The sequence below is a fragment of the Myxocyprinus asiaticus genome, chromosome 18 (genome assembly GCF_019703515.2).
Source record: "Myxocyprinus asiaticus isolate MX2 ecotype Aquarium Trade chromosome 18, UBuf_Myxa_2, whole genome shotgun sequence".
NCBI lineage: Eukaryota > Metazoa > Chordata > Actinopteri > Cypriniformes > Catostomidae > Myxocyprinus > Myxocyprinus asiaticus.
In genome coordinates this window covers 9,575,277-9,597,487 of record NC_059361.1, presented here as the reverse complement: position 1 = coordinate 9,597,487, position 22,211 = coordinate 9,575,277, and the positions used below count along the sequence as shown (strand labels likewise).

Sequence of the window (22,211 nt, the reverse complement as noted above, 5' to 3'; positions counted from 1 at the left end):
AGAGCTTGTGCAGCTCCTCAGGAGCAACTGCACTGACTGAACCACACGGCTGCTCTCTAATCGCTCTCGCAGTACTTTGAAGGCATACGTCACGGTGACGCGGTGGTGGTGCCATCTCAAGTCGGATAAAATTTCTAACCGACATGCACTGCTTCAAGTCCAGCGCCAATCGGTCTGAGCAGCGCTGCATGCAGTCGAACACACCTATTGTCATGCAGGGCTTGTTGCAGCGCACACTGCAAAAGATAACATTTTTATTTCCCTTCAATTTCGCATGCTCCGTTCCGCTCTGTTGCGAGAAGGTTTGTGACGTGTAATATGAGACGGTCACATTGGGCATTAATATAGTAATGATAATCGATTCTTACATTCCGTGATCGATACATTGAAATTTCTTTAAAGGGATAGTTCACAGAAAAATTTAAATTCAGAAGTCTAGTAAATTATGGTATGCGACTCATGTCTTGTTCTGAAGGAATTCAAAACGAGTTTCACCTAATAATACGTTAGATTTCGGTTTGTTTCTCACAAAACCTTATCGTATTCCTTCAGAACAAGACATGAGTCACATACAATAATATATTAGACTTCTGAATTATACTTTAAATATTAATTTAAAACAAAACTGCTTTACTGCTTATTTTTAAGAAATGATAAAAAGAAGCTAATACTAAAAATACCGTTTTTTTTAGACTTTTAATGAGATCTTAGGAGAGTTTGTATTTTTAATGTATTTTTGAATAAATTAATAGATCCCACAAAAAAAGAGCATCACATATTGTTCTGAACAATAAAATCTGTTTTTCACCTGTGCACAAATGTATTGTATACATGTGTTTTTACGTGTTTTTTTCTGTTTGTATAAAAGGCAACACTTCTTTTCAGAATCTCTAACAAGCTATTAACTGAAAGCAGGAAAGAACAGGTCCAGACTCATTAACTCCACTATAAGACAGAGAGAGTGAGTTATGAAGAAGGTTGAAGGTGAGTGAGTGATTGGCTAATCCTAATGGTTAAGTATCCTCTTGGGAGACCATCGGTCGCCAATGCAGGCAGTCGGGTGTTAATGGCCTCCACAATTTTAAGCTACTTAATCTGAGTGAAGCCACGACATGCACCGTTAACTGCATCCGTGCTTATTAAAAACCACTCGAGTCACTTTAAAACAGCACTTTTAAAAGCTTATGTGAGAGGGATACGCTTACGAGCCATTGTTATTGGGCGACAAGAAAAGCCTTATAAATCAGATCCAGTCATGAGCATTCTCTCTCTCTATCTGTCTCCCTCTCTGCCTGTCTGTCTCTCTCGTCCACGGTCACCTACCAATTGCTGCCACTGTGATTACTGTTCGTATGCTTTTCTTTAACATGTTCTTTCTCTGCCAGAACATTGTAACCACAAACAGGACATTATGTTGCTCAGAGTTCTGTTTTTTTCTGAGTGCAGACACACAGCATGAGGCCAGATTAAATAATGGTCTCTCTAAAACATTAACTAGCAGTAAAGCATCTGAATTAATCATGCAGCCTTCTGTAAAAGTCACCCTCATTACCGACTATCTGCCATTAATGCACACTGTATCATTACAGAGAGGGAGAAAATGATAGAGCTAGAAAGAGGACACTTCAGATACAAACTGATGGTGCTCAATGATTGGGTTGGGAATCAAGAATCAGTTGATAATTCAGAATTTGGAAACAAACAATATTCAAGACATTCTATTCTGCTAATGGTTGTCTGAATGTCTGAATTATTCAGCCGATAAGGATGGAACACTATACTAAAATACTCTGTTTTGCTACTCAATCTACAGCACAAAAGAAATTATGTTTTAGCTGAGTTGTGGTATGCAGTCTGGATTAAATGTGATAAGAAAGATTAGGTGCCACGAAATAGCCTGATACTAAAACAATAAATAAAGCTAATTTCTACTGTCATGTCCTCGCTGGTTGCATGCAACAACAAACATACATACTTCCAATATTTGAAATGATCACTACAGTAAACCCATAAGTAGATAGGCCTAGAATAGAGTATTATGAAGCATATCAAATGTTAAATAACAGATAAAACAGAGCAATTCACATTTTAAACATCTGGGGTATTTTGTCACCTTCCATGGCATTTTGTTCCCAGAGCTTTGAATAATTTCTGTCCCTGATTGCAACGTACCCTTGGTGTCAAGCTCCCCTCACGTTTAACGATTATATAAAAATACTATTAGCAGTTTTATTACCTCTAAAGGACTCTTTCAAGAATACAGATTTTTGCGCACTGCAGCCAGACCACCATAATGGCATTCAAATCTACAGATTAAAAACAATGCACAATGAGAGAGACAACACAAGGATTGGTAAAATGTTTCTGTCTCTCTCCTGTCTGTCTATGCTCTTCAGTTCTAATAAATTAACACAGTGAAATGGAAACAGACTGCTCTGCAATTAAAAGGAAAGTGCTCTGGATAGATTGAGGAAATCCTCTCTAATGTGGCCTTATTATAAAGTCATTATTGTGGATCAGGGAAATATAGACTAATGTGTCTTGTCCAAATGGCGAGGGACGGATCTAGGAATGTATGAATCACAAAAACCATGGAGGCCGGTTAACTTTCTCTCTCAAACACACACACACACACACACTGAGTGATGGACGCTTTGCCTCTGTGACTCTAACTGACATGGAGGCACATTAAAGATGAGAGCTGCACAGAGACTAAACAACATTTTAAGTCAGAAGCAGGAGAATTTTGTCAAACATACATCAGTGAATGGTTTTGTTTCTCACCATTGTGATTCCAAAAACACAAGTAATTCATGACATGACAAAATATTGCATTGCAAATGTCAGTGCTTGTTCTGTAAGAGAGACTCAGTTAAATAATAACAGAAGCACTTTATGTACAAAAGTACAGTACAGGTTTAGTTAAAACACAATGTGATTTTCTTGCCTTTCCCTTGTGATAAACACTATTTACGGCAAAAAAACAACTGTTATTCTAGGAGAAATACACTATTTCAAAAATCCATTATAAAGCATGGTTGCTTAAAATAGTACTAAGACTTGTACTGAGACAGTGGCCCTGGAAGGCCAAATTATATTTTAGCGATATATACTATTTTAACACATTATTCATATACTGTCTAAAACTTATGAGCCCAATTTTAAATGGAAACATTATGTGGAAGAAAATGCTTGTCAGAAAAATATTGTCTTTCTCCATTGATTGCAGCTTCATTCTTTTGGCAAAAGTATTGTTTATTAAAAGTGAAGAATGAAAATTTGTTTCTTCCTGGTCGTTGTATTGAAGTATTTATTATTTTTTTTTTTATGTGTGTTAGGGGCCGTTCACACCGACCACGTTTTTGCATCTGTCCCCGCTGTTTTTCAGTTGTTTTCCTGTGTAATTAAGCTCTAGATGAACATTTTTAACCGTTGTGCAGCGTCTCACGCCAAAGCCCCGCTGAAAAAAAAAAATCCCATATTTAGAGCAGGAATGTCCTGTATTTGTTTGGTAGAAAGTTGGCAACCCACAGCCCCAGACTTAAAAAAATGACTTAGGAGCCATTGGCTCCTAAACTGAAACATTAAGGAGCCAAATGGCTGTTTTAGTCACCAAATCACAGAATTGCTTGATTTAGATAGAAAGCCGAAGAAAAGGAAGACAGCTGATAACCCATTAATCAGAGGTTTAAACAGAATATATTGTTGAGAAGATAAGTTTGCATTCACTTTTGTCTCAAATGTTCACACCCCTTTCATAATTTATACAAATATAAGAGATAAAAGATTTTTATATTTAGTACTGCTCTTCAGAATCTACATCACAGATATTTACAAGAAGTATAGTATGCATATAGTAGGGTGTTACCTTCTTGAGCATCAGTGAATGTTTGCACATTGTGTAATAGCTGTGTACATGTCCCTCAATTTTCCCTCAATTGTCCTAAGTGTCAAAACCAAGTGTTACCATCCGCTAACTGTAAAGAAAGTCTAAGGCAATATTTCAAAACAATTTAAATTGAAAGAAATTCCAGATGCAGTTTATTGTGCTACTCCAATCCCAATCAATAATTACCAGAAGAGGAAAAAATGTGGTGTACATTACAGGACTTTTAATTATAAAGAAATTCCGGAATATACTTGGGACTCTTATTTTGAAATGTCTGCGCTCCCAGTTGTGAGCTCACTGACGGCTGATTCGCTGAGAATGTGAATCTGATTCAAACTGCTAACGTGAGCTTCTGAGTTCAAACCCTCAGTTCTTTTCGGGTGATTAATTAAAAAGACCCGGTTCAAAAGAGTAATTTGTTCACGACGCTCTCGCGCTGGGTTTGTTGTTGCATGTGGTGCAGCGAGCTCGTCATCACAACAGAATGGATGAAAAGCAGCACAAGACACACTGGTGTGCACTCAAAAGATGATATCTGACGAAACCGCATGTGAACGCACACAACCCGATTGTTGCCAGTGGCGACTTGATGTAAATTATTGTCACAATAAATTATTTTTGGTCGTATTTGCGACCATTTTAGTCGCAGTCTGAAGCCCTGCAACCTTATTTACACACTTATTCCAACACGATTAGCTTGGCAGTAGCTTAACTGATAAGAGTGTTGGACCTTGGATTTGGAAGACTGAGACTCGAGCCCGGCTAAGCACGTAAGCTGACACATGAGATGAATGTGTCATAGAAGGGACATGAAATGACGAGGTAGAAAATGTGCTTTTCATGTCGCGTTTGCTTTAAGGACATTATCGGTTAGGTTAAGTTAAAGTTTTAGGTTAAATTCACCTTAAAAACCTCAATTTCAATCGCTTTTGGTGCTCCTTGCTGAACATTTCACTGTGAAACAGCAGTGAAACATGTAATGAAGCACATCATTTCATTTTGCAAAAATGTTGCCAAATAAAATTAAAAATACATTTACATTTGTTGGTGATTTTTAGTAAGGGAAAACCTGTTGAAGTGTTTACCAAATAAAGTATTACTTTGGATTTGGCAGTAATATTTTTTTTCTAACCATAGCAAATACTGAACCGTACCGAAATTGTGACCCTAAAACCCTATGCAATAACTCGGAAGCATCTGTTATGTTTTGCATTTCTCCCATGCTGACGTAGCGCTGTTCGGGCAGAATGAAGTTTACATTTGTAGCTTGAACAGCCAGATGCATTTAAACTTGACTGAGTTTCGAATGGAATGCGTCAAAAACCACCTACGGAGGTGGTTTGAGTGATCAGATTTTTATCCGATATGAAGGGCATTTACACTTGGATTTTCATAAACAGATAGCTATCCGATTAGTGTAAATACCCCCATCAAAGGACCACAAAGGAAAATCAAATTGCAATATTCGAGTATTGATTTAACTAACCAAATATTTAAAGCTAAACGAGTACTCAATTTATCGATTACTCGAGTAAATCCCTAGTAGCTACATTCCTTTTTGGAAAAATGCTGCCTTATGTATTCATTAATTAATTAATGTCTATTTGAATCAACTTATCAATTAATGAGAAAAAAAAATGTATTAGTCATTAAATATTTACTTGATTATCCTTCAAAGCTCACTTTAATTTGTTTTATCATTAGACGTGATGTTACGGTGCATGGGAAGCCGGTCTGAAACCAGTTTCTTTCTGTCTCTTTATTCATTGATTGACTGGGCAGCAAGGCAACAAACCAGCTACCTTTATTTTCAGACATGGCCCAAACCAAACCTTCTTATTAAGCACAAGAATTTATAAATAAATGAATGCATGAAAAACAAACCCAGAAGTGAGAATATACAAAGAAAAAAATTCTCATCACACTCAATCTAAAGATCCAATGGAAAAAATGCCAATTTAGTGAGCTGCCTAACTGTCTATGTAGCCAACATCCAGTTATCATTCTCAGACATGAAAATGGTTATTTGCAAAATGGGAAGTTTGAGTAAAAACATCTTTATAAAAATTCCTCACTTCTGGTCCTCTCTAATCAATTAGTTGGTTGTTAGACAGCTAGTTGACCATACTGACCCATCCCTAATTCTGACAACATGACTGTTGCCATTCTGATTTGGAGTTAGACAGCTGACAGGTTGAGTTGTAGTCTGCAGGCGGAGGGGAAAACAAGGTTTAACATGGTATTATGGGATCTAAGACGGTTTGGCAACATAACTGACTTAAATGCACACAGCAGGTGGGCTGTAAAAGAGTGTAAATAAATAAGATGAAATCACCTAAACACCCTCATATTTGCATGGCAGGTTTATGAAAAACAGCAACGCCTATGCTTTAGCCGTTTTTCCACCATCAGGACGAACAGTTCTAGTTGTGAACCGTGCCGTTCCATGCTGATCCGGGCCAGTTGGCACGGTTACGGTTTCTTTTTCCACTGTGGTGCTTGAATGTACGTAACAAATATGTCAGTTGGCAATGGCGTGAGAGGTAAACATTGGAGCGAGTGCGCTATGGAGGACAATCACATATTCCAGTTTTTAGGACTGTTTTTCCCCCTGATTTTTTACTCTGCTAAAGGACAGGAAAGAAATGTCCCATGCCACAAAAAGGAAAGCAAAGAGAAAAAGGCAAGAGTTTTACCATCATTTGCTGAGGGGTTGTGCATGCCACTGGACACGAACACACAGAAAGCTAAAGGTTCCCAGACTAGCTAAAAAGGACATTCATTGACAAAATATTAGGATACAAGTGATATAATAATATATTATATGAGTTTTAATAAGCTACCTAGTGTAATTTACCTCCCTGATGAAAAGGTATGTAGAAACTTAATGTACTATGTGGCAGCGGGGGCGTGGTCAAGCATATCTCCGGAGAGAGAGAAAGCGGTAAGGGCGCTTACACCTGAGCTAAATTATGTCTAACACCTGTCTCTAATTTCAGTGAGCACGGGGAGAGCGGCATAAATAGAGCGACACAGCACTTAGTCGAGAGAGATTGGATACGACAGAGCCGTGCCAGAGCAAGGATTTTTTAGTAGTGAAAGTTTATTTGTGAAAGCAGTGTGTGTTAGTGTTTAGTTTAGTGCGTAAAGGTAAACTGTAAAGTGGTGTGGCGAAGAGGGAAAAATAAAGCCTCACCTTAAGAAGGAAAACTGCTTCTCGCTTCATCTTTTACATACTATACTAGTTAAACCATCATCACATAATCATGAAGATACACCTTCAAGAAACATACACTATTTGTTCTATAAAATTTTATTAACCAAATTTTATTAATAGATAACTTTTTTCAGCTAGCTAGAAACAAATGCGTTACCGTCACGTTGGCAAATTGACAACCATGAGTCTCCACATACTAAAGCCATTCCTCCAGCCCGGTTGAGAATGGTTAAGCACAGTTAGCTAACCGTGCAGAGAAATCCAGGCCGAGAATGTTTTGTAATCGTGCCGTGATGAACCGTCTTCAAGTTGAAATGCTACTGGAACCATTCCTCACCATGCTCACAACCATTCACCCCGATGGTGGAAAAGTAGCTCTTGTTACTAGTATGCTATTGGCCCCCAAAATTTTATCATTTACCATCATGTCATTTCAAACCCGTATGACTTTCATTTTTCCATGGAACACAAAAGGAGATGTTAGACAGTATCTTAGTCTCAGTCACTATTCACTTTCTTTGCATCTTTTTTTTTCTTCCATAAAATGAAAGTGAATAGTGACTGAGGACGTTATTCTGCCTAACACAGAAGAAAGTCATACGTAGTTTTGCACATCCCTAGTCAAAGCCAGGGAACCTCTGGTGTCCATCACTTAAGCACCTCAGAGACCTCTGAGCCATACTGGATGCTTAATTTTCAATCTAGAACACATTCAGTTGAGGAAGCACGAGCCATAAATCAGAACTATCCCAGATGCCGATATTGATAAAGATGGACTTTCTGTCTCCACTTAATAAACAAACACAGATGGCTGCACTTCCAAAGCTCCACATTATTAATGATACCTTATGCAAATGCCATTCTTGTTAACTCTCTCCATTAAGAACTGCTCGCGTCCACCCCCTGCATGTAAAGAGAGTGGTTAAGCTTTGTTATTAACATTATACCGGCCAAGAGGGGGTGCTTCAACACCCACTTCATTAATGCGCTCATTGATGACCCAAAAAAACCACTCCTGGATGCTGAAAAGTGAGGGTTGTTTTGATAGACTTCCCAGCGAGAGAGCACCATTGAGAGTATCTCCAGATCTCATGAGTGAGTCATTAGAGTTTGATTTAATAACCTGCTGACTAACTGGATTCACCCACAGCAGAGTCACTTCCACGACGAAGCTTTCTAGCCTACTTCCTCTATTTAAAAGCCACTAAAACAATGTACTCCAGTGTACTGTAAACGATGACTGTAAAATGGACCCTTTTCACATTTCTGTGTTTGAAAGTTGCAAGTACACTACACTGGGGTAAACGTCTATAGCGGGGATGACAGCAAATATAATTTTTGCGTTCCCATTTGCTCCAACAATAAAATAAAAAAATACATTATTACATTTCCATGACTTCCAAAAGAGTTTTTTTGAAACTCCATCACAGCAGTGGTGGCTAGCCCTGCGTCCAATATCGTGTACTGTCAGAGGATGTAATGTATTTGATGAAGGACACACTTCTCGACCGGTAAAACACTACATTCTTAAGGTATGCATGAGAGTAGTCTAAATAGATTCCAGATATACTTCATTTGGGGACGTGGGTATTGACCCGTGACCTTGCACGTTTGTTTAATAAATATTTTGGTTAATTAAATGATGCATTCAGCTACCATTAAGAATATAGTACAGAGTATGCCATCTATTCTGACTAAGTACTAAATCAGAGTAGATGCCATATTTAATTTAATGCGAACATAAATTATTCTGCAAGGAATAAAAGTACAGTCCTTTCAAATGTGTAAAAAAATTAAATAAAATTACATTTAACTTTAACAATTTCTGTTTTCAAAGTTAAAACGTATTATTATTTTTATTTTCATCAGTAATACAATTCAAAGAGATCAAAAAAGAGCAATTATCCTATCACAGCAAGTTGGAACTTTGGCACCACTCCAATTACGCTTCAACTATAAAGGGATAGTTCACCATAAGTAAAACATTATTTCATCATTTACTCATCCTCATGTTGTTCTTCACTGTATACATCAGCTTGACAAATATGTTCTGAAAACTATTCTCAAGATTTTAGAAAAACATTAGCACATTTTTTCCAAGAATAACACTATGTAAAACAATTTTTGTTCCTGGGTATTAAGTGTTATTTCCTAATTGCTTATGCCTCAAAAGTATAGAAAATGGCTATTATTCCCCACAAACTTTGCTTTTGTGACCAGGACAGTGATATTTTGAAATGTACCTATTTCCAATGAGAAAACGGGCAAATTTGTGTCTTTTCATTCACATAAAGTCAGAAAAAAACAACATATGAATCCAAATTAACATGTATTTATACTAAAGTAATACAAAAATTACTACAAAAGATTTAGAAGTGAGTAGTTTTTCGAGATTTATGATTATGCTGTAAATCACTTTCACGAATCAGCCCCCAAATGTACTCATCATACTTCAAGGCGTCCAGCAAGGTCTTGATGTTGTTGTAATCCTCTCTGAGGTGCACCGAGTCAGCCAGGGGAAAAGACGGGTACTTGTTACCATTATGGAGCAGCACGGCTTTGAGGCTCCTGGATGAGCTGTCAATGAAGAGGCGCCACTCATTCTGGTTACAGGCGATTCCGATTGCCTCGGACAGACCGGTCACATTGTGGCAGAAGCAGAGCCCATATTGATGGGTGAAGAAGCTGGAAAAAGGTTGGTGATGCTTTCTCTGATCTGCGACTTGCACACTTTCATCCAACAAGTTCCACTGCTTGAGCCTAGATGTCAAAAGCTCGGCACTGGACTTGGTGAGACGAAGATCTCTAATCAAGTTGTTGAGGTCTTTTTGGTTGGGGTAGTATGGGTTTCTCTCCTCAGCTCCACCTCTGAAATTGTCATCTGGATCTACAACGTCTTCCTCGCTCTCTGACTTGCTGCTCTCTTCTAAAGACAGCTGCTCTCTCTCCGGAGGAGTGGGTACGGGGAGCTCGTGGCAGTGTGGCACCGGGGCGATGGACGAAGGAAGGTCCGGATACATGATAGCAGGTGCATTCTTGCCAGTCTGACGCTTGGAAGGGTCCACCATGCAGAAGTAGCAGTTGCTTGAGTGGTCAGTGGGTTCCCGCAAAAATCTTGGGATAGCGAACTTCATGGCTCTCTTTTCCCCTCTGTACCATCCTACAAAAATACATTTATTTCACCCAAGACTAATGTGTAAGAGATTCTCGCAACATTTTTCATATATGATATATTTTTTCAATAACATTTAAAATTGTAAAACATTAAAAAAAATTAAAAACTTTTACCATTTTAAAAATTAAAAAATTTTATAACATAAAATTCCGAGCAACAATTGTCCATCTTACCTTCCAGAGTTTTTTTGCAGCGCTCGCATGTGTAATGAGGTGGCCAGGGTTTGTCTTGATCTCCAACAGGCATGCCGAAATATGCCTTGTAGGCCTCACACATCTTAGCAGATGCTTCCACAGAGTATTTTTTCGCTCTTATCTTGATAAATTGGCCGCAGACATAGCAAAATGCATCTGCCGGATGCTTGCAGCCTCTTGATGCCATCTCGGAAAAATGCAGATACTGTATGTAACCACTTAGGCAGCTGGAACTAAACTGAACTGTTGGGCTTAAGGCCCCTGTATTTATACTACTATTTATATTACTGGAAAGTTCTAGAAGTTACTCCAAGTTTACTCAGCACTGAATCTATCTGGAATGTTCTGGAAAATAGGTACATTTCAAAATATCACTGTCCTGGTCACTAAAGCAAAGTTTGTGGGGAATAATAGACATTGTCTTTACTTTTGAGGCATAAGCAATTAGGAAATAACACTTACTACCCAGGAACCAAAAAAATAAAAAAATAAATTGTTACACAGTGTTAATTTATGTAACGTCTAATTCTGACATGTTTTGCACACTTTTAACGGGGGCCACTCAATTTGTGGCATGCTTTTTTGGAAAAACATGTGACATGCTGTATGGAGATAGAACGTGGCCTGAATAAATGAGGCACCAGCTGCGTTCTCCAGATTCACTTCTCACCGTGCACCTCTGAGACCCTGTTCAGCCGTTCACCTACTGATGGATAGAGAGAGAGATGAACACCTCTAATCATCACGTTAATCATCATCCAACCGATCTCTCAAGAAGACGAGAGAAAATTACAGGCTAATGTTAGCACTCTACGTTGGAATATTCATTTGCTTATTCATTAATTGATACGTGTAACACTCAACACTTCAACTTATGCCAAACCTCCCAGACTGCCAGGAAATAACAGTCATGGTAACATATGCTGCATTCAGTCTGTGATTTCTGCCAAGCAAACCAACAGGATTCAGTGTGGACACCCACAGAAAAGACAAATCACAACAAATGAGATCTTTGTAATAACATACTTGTTTCACCTAAACAGCAATGGCATTTAATGGACAGCAAATGGAGACTTCTGTTGAAGTTTCCTGTTTCTCATTTGTTTCTCTTGAGAAAAAGACCACAGTAATCTCACATGTGTCTCCTCTGGAGTTTCAGAAGAGATTTCAACAATGTCTCAAACTGTACTCAGATTTGCCAAGATACCAAAAGCCCTATTTCTCAGGGTAATGTCTGATAAAATTCATGGTTCATGGTGCAGGAAATTTGTTTCTCACGTGGTCAGTCACATGTATATTTGCAGGCTAATATTTGTATCAGGGGTTGCACCATCTAGTCGACTAGTCGGTTAGTTCTGCCACTAGACAACGTGTCGTGTTTGGTAACCATTAAGTGTCTTCTCTAATGCTAAAAGGGCAAATATCAATAAAACATCTATCATATAAACAGATTTAATTCACAAACCTCACAAAACTTGCGCAAATCCAGCGTTTTTATTTTTGTTTTTTTTTCGGGGGTTTTTTGGTGAGAAAATGCGATTGCTAATGCAATGGTTGCTGGACTACTGTGTGCACTGTTGTTATTTTCTTTGTCCTAATGTATTACAATGTCTTTGTGCAAACAAATGAATAAAATGGGAAGACTACACAGAAACTACACTGCTATCTACTATCTAAAACACACAAAATCTTAATTTTTTATTTGTACAAAGTTTTGTGTAAAATTGAGTAAATATAATGCTTAATAAAAAAAAATAGTATTTTTTTTTTTTTGCCAATTTATGTATATGTAATTTACTTTATTTATTTATTATAATACATTCTGTTACATATCAGCATTATATCGGCCCATCTGGATATTGGCATCGGCAATTAAAAATCTTTATCAGTCAACCTCTAAAGGTAATCCATACAATTTATGTGCTATATTCAAAGTCTTCTGAAGTCATACGATAGCTTTGTGTGACAAACAGACCAAACAAGCTTTGAAACACATGATCATCACCTATCAGACAGTTATAAACTTAAAATGTTTCCCTCCGCCATAGCGTTTACATCTCATTCGTGTCCGGATATACAAATATGGAACATCAAGATGTGTAACACCAGGTTTAATGTCACGGAAGCCAAATGCATTCAATTCTGGCCTGTCTTATCTGATCGCTGGGTGTGGAAGTGCACATAAGATTCGGTGGAAAGTAAGTTTCTCAGATAACAGAGTCTGTTCCTCACACAAAGCTATCATATGACTTCAGAAGACTTGAAATATTTTGTATGGGTCAAATAGACTACTTTTATGGTACTTTTTATCTTTTCTGGAGCTGGAAAGCCACTGGTCACTCTATATGCTTTCATTGTAAAAGAAGCAAGAATGAAAGTCATATGGGTTTGGAATGATGATGAGTAAATAATGACAGAATTTTCATTTTTGGGTGAGCTATTTCTTTAAATGTACACTCAGTAACTTTTGTCTTTGTGTCATCTTGGACTTACACTGACACCTAGAGGACTGGATGCAGCATCATTTAGTTTCAGATGCCATTGTTGAAATTTACAGGTAATATTCACAGTCAGCCATGATTAACTTAATCAATTAGTGAAAGTGTCAAATAACAGGATGGTTACTGAGATTAAGCGAGTAGTATTCGGCTGGTCATGTGATTCTAACATGGCAGCCCCCATGCACACACCCTCTCCATGTAGAATAAAACAGCTATTATAAGGTTACTGATATGACTGGAGACTTCATTTTAATGTGAGTGGTCATGATTTCCTACATATATTGCAAAATTACAATTTATGTCTTTAGAAGTTCAACTTTTTTAATGAGGAACATTTTTTAATTTAAATGATACATAAGAAACCTGAGCTATGAAAGAGTAACATCTAAGCAATAAAATTGTCCTCTGGACAGAGACATGACAATCACTCTGGATCTCGTGATCATCACATATCAGACAGTGTGAGTGCTGTATTGAGCAATAAGCACCGTTATAATCACATATACTGTAAAGGTACACTCACCTCCTCCCACTGGTGAATGTAGCGTATGAGCCGCGACAGCCGCAAAAGTCTAAGCAGACTGAGAATTTTCGTAAAGCGTACAATCCTGAGAGCACGCGCCGTCTTGTAGAATTCCGAATCGATTCGTGTCTCCACGATGAGGAAGATGTAGTCCACAGGGATGGAGGAGATGAAGTCCACCACAAACCACGAGCGCAGATATTTGATCTTTATCTGCTGAGGGTCCAGAATAATCTCTGCGTTATCCTCCTTTACAATCCCGGTGCGGAAGTTTAGCACCAGATCCATGAGAAAGAATGTGTCAGAAACCACATTAAAGACAATCCACGGTGGTGTGTGCTCGTCTTTGAAGAAGGTGATGCCCACAGGAATGATGATTAGATTTCCCACCATTAGGAGCAGCATGGTGAGATCCCAGTAAAACCTAGAGAAAAATTACAGCAATGAGTATGTTCATCACCAGTCACATTACAAATTTGACATGTACTTGTGATAGACCAATATTTCTGACAGGCCAATATTTTGATAATATCAAAACCCTGCCTAAAGGGTACTTATCATGAAAAATCTAATTTTCCTTGATCTTTAAAAAATAAATATCACATTGAACTTTGAAAACATACTGTAACTTTCAGAAACTAAAAAGAGCATTTATTGAAACTAAGCTTAAAAAAGAAAACCACTTGTTTTGAAATCTCTACATGCCAGAAATCTGTAATATTATGGTATGATCAGCCACTTTTACATATCAACAACACCAATTGGGTGTGACAGGACCCACCCATTCACAGTGAGGTACTGTAATAAGGAGGAAGTAGGATAGATACTATTATTCCTAACACCAGAAGAACTAAGAGTAAAATGTGGTAAAGTCTGTCAAACCTTGTGCAGTTCCTGCCAGCACCTGTCGCTACGCATATCCTTCTAAAGAATTCCAATGTCACGAACAAGCAGCTAAAGTTAATTTTTAACAATCCCTGATCACTTCAGTCTGATCTTAACAGTTTACGTGGCACATTTCAGCACAGATTTGTTTTTATGAGTCCGTCACAATGCAGTGCAGCTTTGCAAACAGGATGTTTTTGAAGGACGGGGCATTTAAACACTTAATTGGACTCCAATACCCGGAAACCCCAATACTGTCACTTATAGTGCATTTACATAGAACAGGGCGTTTACATAGAAGTCTGAAAGGCACAGCCACAAAAAAAAAAAAAAAAAAAAAAAAAGCTTGTTCCTTGTGTCAGTTAATAAAAATCTAGTATTTACTATTTTAGTAAATAATATGTATAATAAGCATTTATTTCAGTGTTTATTTCATTTTATTCAAATTGTAGTATGTGTATAGCGTTACATCAGATATCAGCATTGAAAATATTTGTTGTCCACTAACAAATACAGCACTAAATAAAACTAGCTTTAGTCAGCCAATTATGTTTTCTCTACCTAGCTGAAAGTCAAAACAATTTGTACATAAAATCAATTCAAAATGGTCTTCTTTTCATGCTCTCCTAGTTTTAGTCAGAGTTTGCTGCTTAAAGTTTACATTTCAAAAGCACAGTGCCTGTTTCAGTATTCCTATTTTGTATGTGCAGAATGACACGCATAAATACAGTAGCAATGCATGTTTTTAAAATCAAGCCTCACTGAAACAAAACAGCCTTGACCGGTTAATCTGGATTAGCTGGTGACCAGGTTAAGAACAGTTTATGACCATTTAAGAAGATTCTGTTTTTTCATTGTATTAATTATGTTCCCTTTCAAGTTGGTCACTTGGACGTTACATTGGAGCTGACGCTAGGGGTCACCCTTGAGAGCCCGATCTCACTCTGACACTATACCATCACGCCAATTCCATATCCATGCATATTTCGAGTATATAAGGAGACCGCACTTCATCATACCTCAGAACTTTCCTTCAGAGTCAAGATGCTTCTCTTCTGACGGACACTCCTGAGTCTCAAGACACTGTGCTCCCGGTTGGCGCTCTTTGATAAGAGCTCAACCGAGTCTGTAGCCCCCCCGAAATTCCCCCTCTGTGGATCTCGAGGGACCACGTGAGGAAGGTGCGTGGGGCTCAGACATGGAGCTCAGGGAATTTGAGGAGAAAATTCCACGGGGTCAACTCCGTGGCCCTCTTGCTCCCCTGCTGCGGTGCCTTTGCCCGTGGTTTATGCCAATGAAAACCTCCGTCCCTCTCCAGGGGATCATGGCTCGGTTTCCTTTGGCATAACCCCAGATGACTGCATCTCTCGCAGCATCTGAAGGCGAGGGCTGTTCATGTTCAGTTGATGATTCACCCAGCTGCCCCAGGAGAGTTCACAAATCTGATGCAGAACTGACCCGTGTGCTTTCTCAGGTGGTCGAGGAGCTTTGAGGATTTGATTGCTCTCCGCCACCCGAGCCCGAGACCTTACGACTCGATGAATGGTTTCTGGGCATGAGTCGGTGTAAATCCCCTGCGTGCCGCCCAGTACCATTCTTCCCTGAGGTGCACAGTGAGCTCTCGAAGATGTGGCAAGCGCCGCTTTCCGCCAGCCCCACCCAGTCCTGCTGAGCCAGCAGCAAAACCGCAACGCTAGTGGCCGCATCACAAGATATCACTCCCTGGCCCATGTCCCAGCGGGAAAAACTCTCGGGGCGGTCAGATGAGTTTCTGACTGTCACGATCCAGTGAAGAGGAAGTCCAAGCTCCCCCTTTCAAGTCCGGCCCAGAAGATGGCACTGATCTCATCTGCTCTCCCCACCGCCAGTTGCCGGGGGCATGTCAGCAATGTTCAAAATGTGTGTTTTGCCAATGTTCTAATAAAGAATGTGCACCTCGCAGCCGAGTCGGTGCAAGAAAAACATCCTCAATAACAAAAGAGCTCTTTTCCTCCTCACTGCCCTCAAAACCCACATGTTGCACTAAAACGTTACCATATGATAAATGGAAGCTCCCTCAACATTCGCTCAGGGGGCTCCGAGGGAGAGAATCTCCTTGCGAGAGACGCAACAGAGGTCGTTCCCCCGTGCAACGTTCACAGAGGATTCTATAGACATTACTTTCTTGTTCCAAAGAAAGACGGTGGTCTTTGTCTGATTGTGGACTTATGCCACTTGAATTGGGCACTTTGCAAGTTCCCGTCAAAATGATCACACAAAAACATCCTCGCGCACATTCGGTCGCTCGATTGGTTCATGTCCCTGGACCTGAAAGACGTATACATTAATATTCACATCATTCCCCATCACAGGCCATTCTTGAGATTTGCCTTCGAGGGGAATGTTTATCAATACAAGGTCCTCCCATTTGGATTTTCCCTGGTGCCTTGCACATTTATGTAGTTTGTCTATGCGGCGCTCGTGCTCTGAAAACATTTCAACCAGAACTGTAGAACAAGCACGTTTTGATCCGGTCGGACAACACGTCCGTGGTGGCGTACATAATTCCCCAGGGAGGTCACCGATCGCGTCCAATGATGTTTCTGTCGCGATGCCTCCTTCTGTGGTGTCAGAGACACCTCAAATCAGTGCATGCGGTGCATGTTCCAGGTCACCTGAACTGCTCTCACGTCAGGGGATTCTCCAGGGTGAATGGAGACTTCATCCCCACTCCGTTCGCATGATATGGGAGATGTTCGGCAAAGCGGAAGTGGACCTCTTTGCTTCTAAGGAGACCACCCACTGCGCTCTGTGGTACTCTCTGTCACAGGCACCGTTGGGAACGGATGCCCTGGCCCACAAGTGGCCGGCGGGGAAACGCAAGTATTGGGGCTCCGAACTTCATCTGCCAATGGAATTGGCATGATGGTATAGTGTCAGAGTGAGATCAGGCTCTCAAGGGTGACCCCTAGCATCAGCTCCAACATAACAACTCATTCCCTCCTTTCAGGGAACCGGGGTTACAATAGTAACCTAGACGTTTTGGGTGCTTTCATGCCGGTTTAAGAATGGCTTCACTGGTTAAGCTGGTCTACTTTCATCAATAACCAGCTTAAAAAAAAGTTCACAAAAAAAAAAAAAAAAAAAAGCAGTACACCTTTCTTGCATTAAACACAAAAGGTGAATATTTGAAGAATATCCTGGTCCCCTTTTTTTCATACAAAATTTTCAAATTTACAGAAAAAGCACCATAAAAGTAACATAAGTAGTCAGTTTTATCTGAAAAACTGTAGTTCTACTGTAGTTCTACAAATATTTTTTTGTCATTTTGAAGCATAACAGAACCAGTCTCCATTTCTCTTTCATTGTATGGAAAACAGAAGCCAGTATATTCTTACAGAAAAATACCAACTTTTGTCTTCCATGGAAGAGATACAGTCATGCTGATTTTTGTAAGACATGGGGCTGAATAAATGATGATAGAATTTTCATGAAGAGGTTGACCGATATTGGATTTTGCTGATACCGATAAGGTGGTGGAAAAGGCAGATAACTGATTAATCGGCCGATAGTTATAGAATGTTACTTAGTCTTTCTTTACTATGACGGGCACAGACATAGAGGCTTCAAAAATACAAAATGAATAAACTTCAAAATGTTGCTTATTGTTCAACCAAAATCCCAGTAATAATCAGAAAAAATTATGAATTGGAAGTGATTTGTATATACTGTGTGTGCGTGTGTGCGTGTGTGCGTGCGTGTGTGTGTTTTTTTTTTCAGCAACCATATCACCCTGTAGCTCAAGACCAGTTGCCCACTGAAGGTAAGCAGGGTTGAGCCTGGTCAGTACCTGGATGGGAGACCTCCTGGGAAAACTAAGGTTGCTGCTGGAACAGGTATTAGGGAGGCCAGCAGGGGTTGCTCACCCTGCAGTCTGTGTGGGTCCTATTGCTGCAGTATAGTGATGGGGACACTATACTGTAAAAAGGCACTGTCCTTTGGATGAGATGTTAAACTGAGGTCCTGACTCTCTGTGGTCATTAAAAATCCCAGGGCATTCCTTTTTGGGGTGTAACCCTGGTGTCCTGGCCAAATTCCCCCATTGGCCTTTCTCAATCATGGCCTCTTAACAATCCCCATCCATTAATTGGCTTTATAACTCTGTTCTCTCCTCTCCACCAATAGCTGGTTTGTGGTGAGTGTACTGATGCACTATGGCTGCCGTCACATCATCCAGGTGGATGCTGCACACTGGTAGTGGTTGAGGAGAGTCCCCTGTTCACTATGTGAAGTGCTTTGATTGTAGTGTCAGAAAAAGCACTATATAAATGTAACATTCATATATATATATATATATATATATATATATATATTTATACTGTATATACAAAACTATTCATCTGGTTTTGTATATTCAGTATATAAATCGCGATTAATCACATAATTTTTCGTAGTTAATCGCGATTAATCGAGCACAGTTCGGCGCGGCTACAAATATTTCTCTAAATGTGTTAATCGTGATTAAGAAAAATTAATGCGTTAAACATTTTTAATTAATCACATGCATTAACTCGTTAATTTTGACAGCACTTAATGCGTAAATGCATGTGATTAATTTACAAAGTTTAATGCATTATTTTTCCTTAAACAGTATATATATATTTCACCACATGAGGTTTAATGTTTAATGAGGTTTAATGAGGAATAAGGTTTATTATTATTCACAAGATATAAAGTTGGAGACACAATGTTTGTGCTGATGGGGGACATTTCCAAATAGTCAAATTTTTCTTTGCATGCCCTTGCTTCAATTTCAAACACTTGATTTTCTAATCAAAATAACTAAATATGTATTGAAGTGAGGATAAAATATGAATGAATATTGTCAATGATGAAAGATTAAGTTACAGCAAATCCCCTAGTGGTGTCAGTGATTGTTTTTATTTCACCTCTAGAGGGCACTGTTATACTGTAGAACCAAGCCATTCTAACTGTAGACTCCTCCGGAGGAATAAAAAAAGGTATGTGCAACTATTGGCAATGATTTTTACCGATAACCAATAGTTTCAATAAGAACTATCGGCACAGATTAAACAGTAAAACCGATACATCAGTCTACCTCTATTTTAATTAATGGGTGAACTATTCCTTTAAATGAGCTTGTGTCAATAAAAGTGTTTTTACATAAATCATAGACATCGCATCAACCAGACAGCATTGTTCATGCTGAAATGGCAAATATATAGATCCAAAACAATCTGGAGCATACAAATTCATATCTGGACCTTTTTACGATCAGATAAACATTGTACATGTTCAGTCATAAATTAGTGCACTGCATAATTATTCAGAATGTAAATGCATTCACACACCTTTGCAACAGAGGAAATTAATTTCGGAAATAAATTCAAATATTGTTCACTGTGCAATTTAGCTTATGAATCATAAGTAGGACACACTTGAGAATTTAGCAATAAATTACATTCGGGGAATCATGACACTGAATTCCTCACTGTTATCCAAGGTAAACAAGCGAGTTTAATGCATGCAGCTTGACCTCTCCCATCCTCAAGAACGTCTACATGTGGGTGTGAGTACCACTGTGTGTGTTTAGTTATAAACTGCCCCATTGGCCGAGTTGGTAACCGGATCTAAATTGGCTCTGTTGTTGGATAATATATCCTCACTGGTCAATAGATTACATAGAGAGAGAGAGAGAGAGAGAGAGAGAGAGAGAGAGAAGGTCAGTGTCGTGACCGGGTAACCTGGTTCTAGTTGATTAACCCTCCCAAGTTTACACAGCTCATAAAAATCCATTGTCGGTGTGAAAGCCAATTTAAAGCAGGGATGGCAGGCAAATGAAAGCAGCTTGATTTCATCTTATTTGTGGAGATTTTTCCCCTGAATTGAAACCTCCACTACTCATTATTATTCTTCGTGTTTATTTATTGTTTCTTTTAGCAGGAACATTTGGCTTTTTGTGGATAAAATCACATCGTTCTTGAATAAATACTAATTACAGGGGAAATTACACACACACCCACACACACACACACACGCACACACAACTGTCGGTGATGCCTGAGCTGCGATGTGGATGGATTACAACGTACCCACACACACATTGAAAACACTGACAGTAATTGTAATTCTTCAAAGTAAGAAGGAAACCCGGTGGTTTGGATCGCTGTCAGCATATGTGTTATATTTAGTGTGACGTTTCTGACACTGTTTGCTTCAGTTGAGCTTGAAAACCCAAGAAAACGTCACACACATCAGAAGAATATCAAATTCAGCGCTCACAACATTTGTTCTTAACCTCAGTATTCCCCAGAACCCACACAAACACACACAAATGCGCACTTTGGGAAGACACCCACTAATGTGTAAAGAGATGTGCCATCCATGCTAGCATCTCAACCCATTTCTTTTAACTTTACATTTGGAATTTCATGCCAGTACGGCTGCCTCTCTGGACATAATGAAGGTTGTGCTGGTGGAAAAATTTGAAGTCCAGCCTATAGACCATTTCAAGCATGTAAACAAAAACAAAGAAATTAGAATGGTCCAAACATATTTCTGGATCCTTTCAACAAAGCCTCTTTTTCAAGGTAAGTCAGTCCACCTGGCATCCATCTTTGGAATGCTCTTGGGCAGTTTGGGCAGCTACTTTTCTTTGTAAACAAGCATCATGAAAGTGTAGCTCCTATCTACTTGAATGGGGAAAGACTGAAATCGGTTGGTCAAGATTACGATAAAAGAACATATTTCAAATAAGAAGTAAAATCTGACAACAATGTATGACGGGGTGAGCAAGAGACGGACACAGTGGGTGTGGCGTCAGGCCTTAGAGAGGCATTTATTTAAAATGTACAAAACAATGGGGAAACTGGGGCCTTCGCGGTGGAAAGTGCTATGTGAAGGAAGAGAAGTGAAGACAAAGGGAAGGTTCAGGTGATAGTGGGTGGGATCTCGGCGGCCGCAACACATGGGGCTACGGCTTCACTTGAGCATCCCGGCTTCTCTGGCCCGTCTGCCGTGATGCGTGCTCCAATCCCCGGCGTCGCATCTAACTCATGCCAGGGTTCCAGGGTACGGGTCTGCTGATGCATCTAACATGCACTGGACACTCCCTGCTCCGTTCCTGGACCTGCGAAGACGCCAGCAGGTAGAGACCGGTCTCCTGAGGAGAGGCGTGCTCTGTGTTTAAAGGTAACGGTGAAGATGCTCTTCATCGGGTTCAGGTGAGCCCCGTCACGTGCCACAAAATGAGAAACAGGACAATGATCCACAGGAGGAGCATGTCGTTACGTCACAACTGGTATAATAAATTCTGCGTCTTAACTCAGATTATGCTAAAAAACACAACTTTACCATCTTGTATAGCTAATGTGCATGTGCTTTCTCGCATTAATTGACAGGCGATTTATGTATCTAAAAGGTGATTGGCTATTTAACCTGTAAGGGGTTACTTCCTTTGTACATCCATTGACCGTTGGCTGCCGTTGGGCATTACAACATCTCCCGTTCATTTTAGGCTTGTTTGAGATGCCAAACACCTTGCCTTGAAAGTAGATGAGAGTAGGCGGCTGCAGTCAGGGGAGGAGTGAAATAAGAGCTCAGTTGGACAGTTCTCACTTCTCGTAGTGGATCAGACACCTTCGAGATCAAAGGCAGATATCGCGGGATTCACGTTCATCCTGCTGCTGCTTCTTCTTTTGTTTTATTGGCAGATCGCAACTTAACGGTGCATTACCGCCACCTGCTGTTATGCGCTGTTGCTGATAAAGTGGATATAATTTAATTCTGTTTCTTTAAAATTAAAATAAATATGATAAAAAAGACACT

General features: G+C 39.5%; 1 protein-coding gene across 1 annotated transcript in view; it reads right to left on the bottom strand.

The window, feature by feature from the left end:
• hcn4 (hyperpolarization activated cyclic nucleotide-gated potassium channel 4) overlaps window positions 1-22,211 on the bottom strand; it is a 136,986-nt gene that overhangs the window by 86,570 nt on the left and 28,205 nt on the right. Inside the window, exon 2 of the mRNA XM_051724991.1 lies at window positions 13,500-13,923. Within this exon, the coding sequence (XP_051580951.1) occupies window positions 13,500-13,923 (424 nt within the window). The remainder of the gene's footprint in view (window positions 1-13,499; window positions 13,924-22,211) is intronic.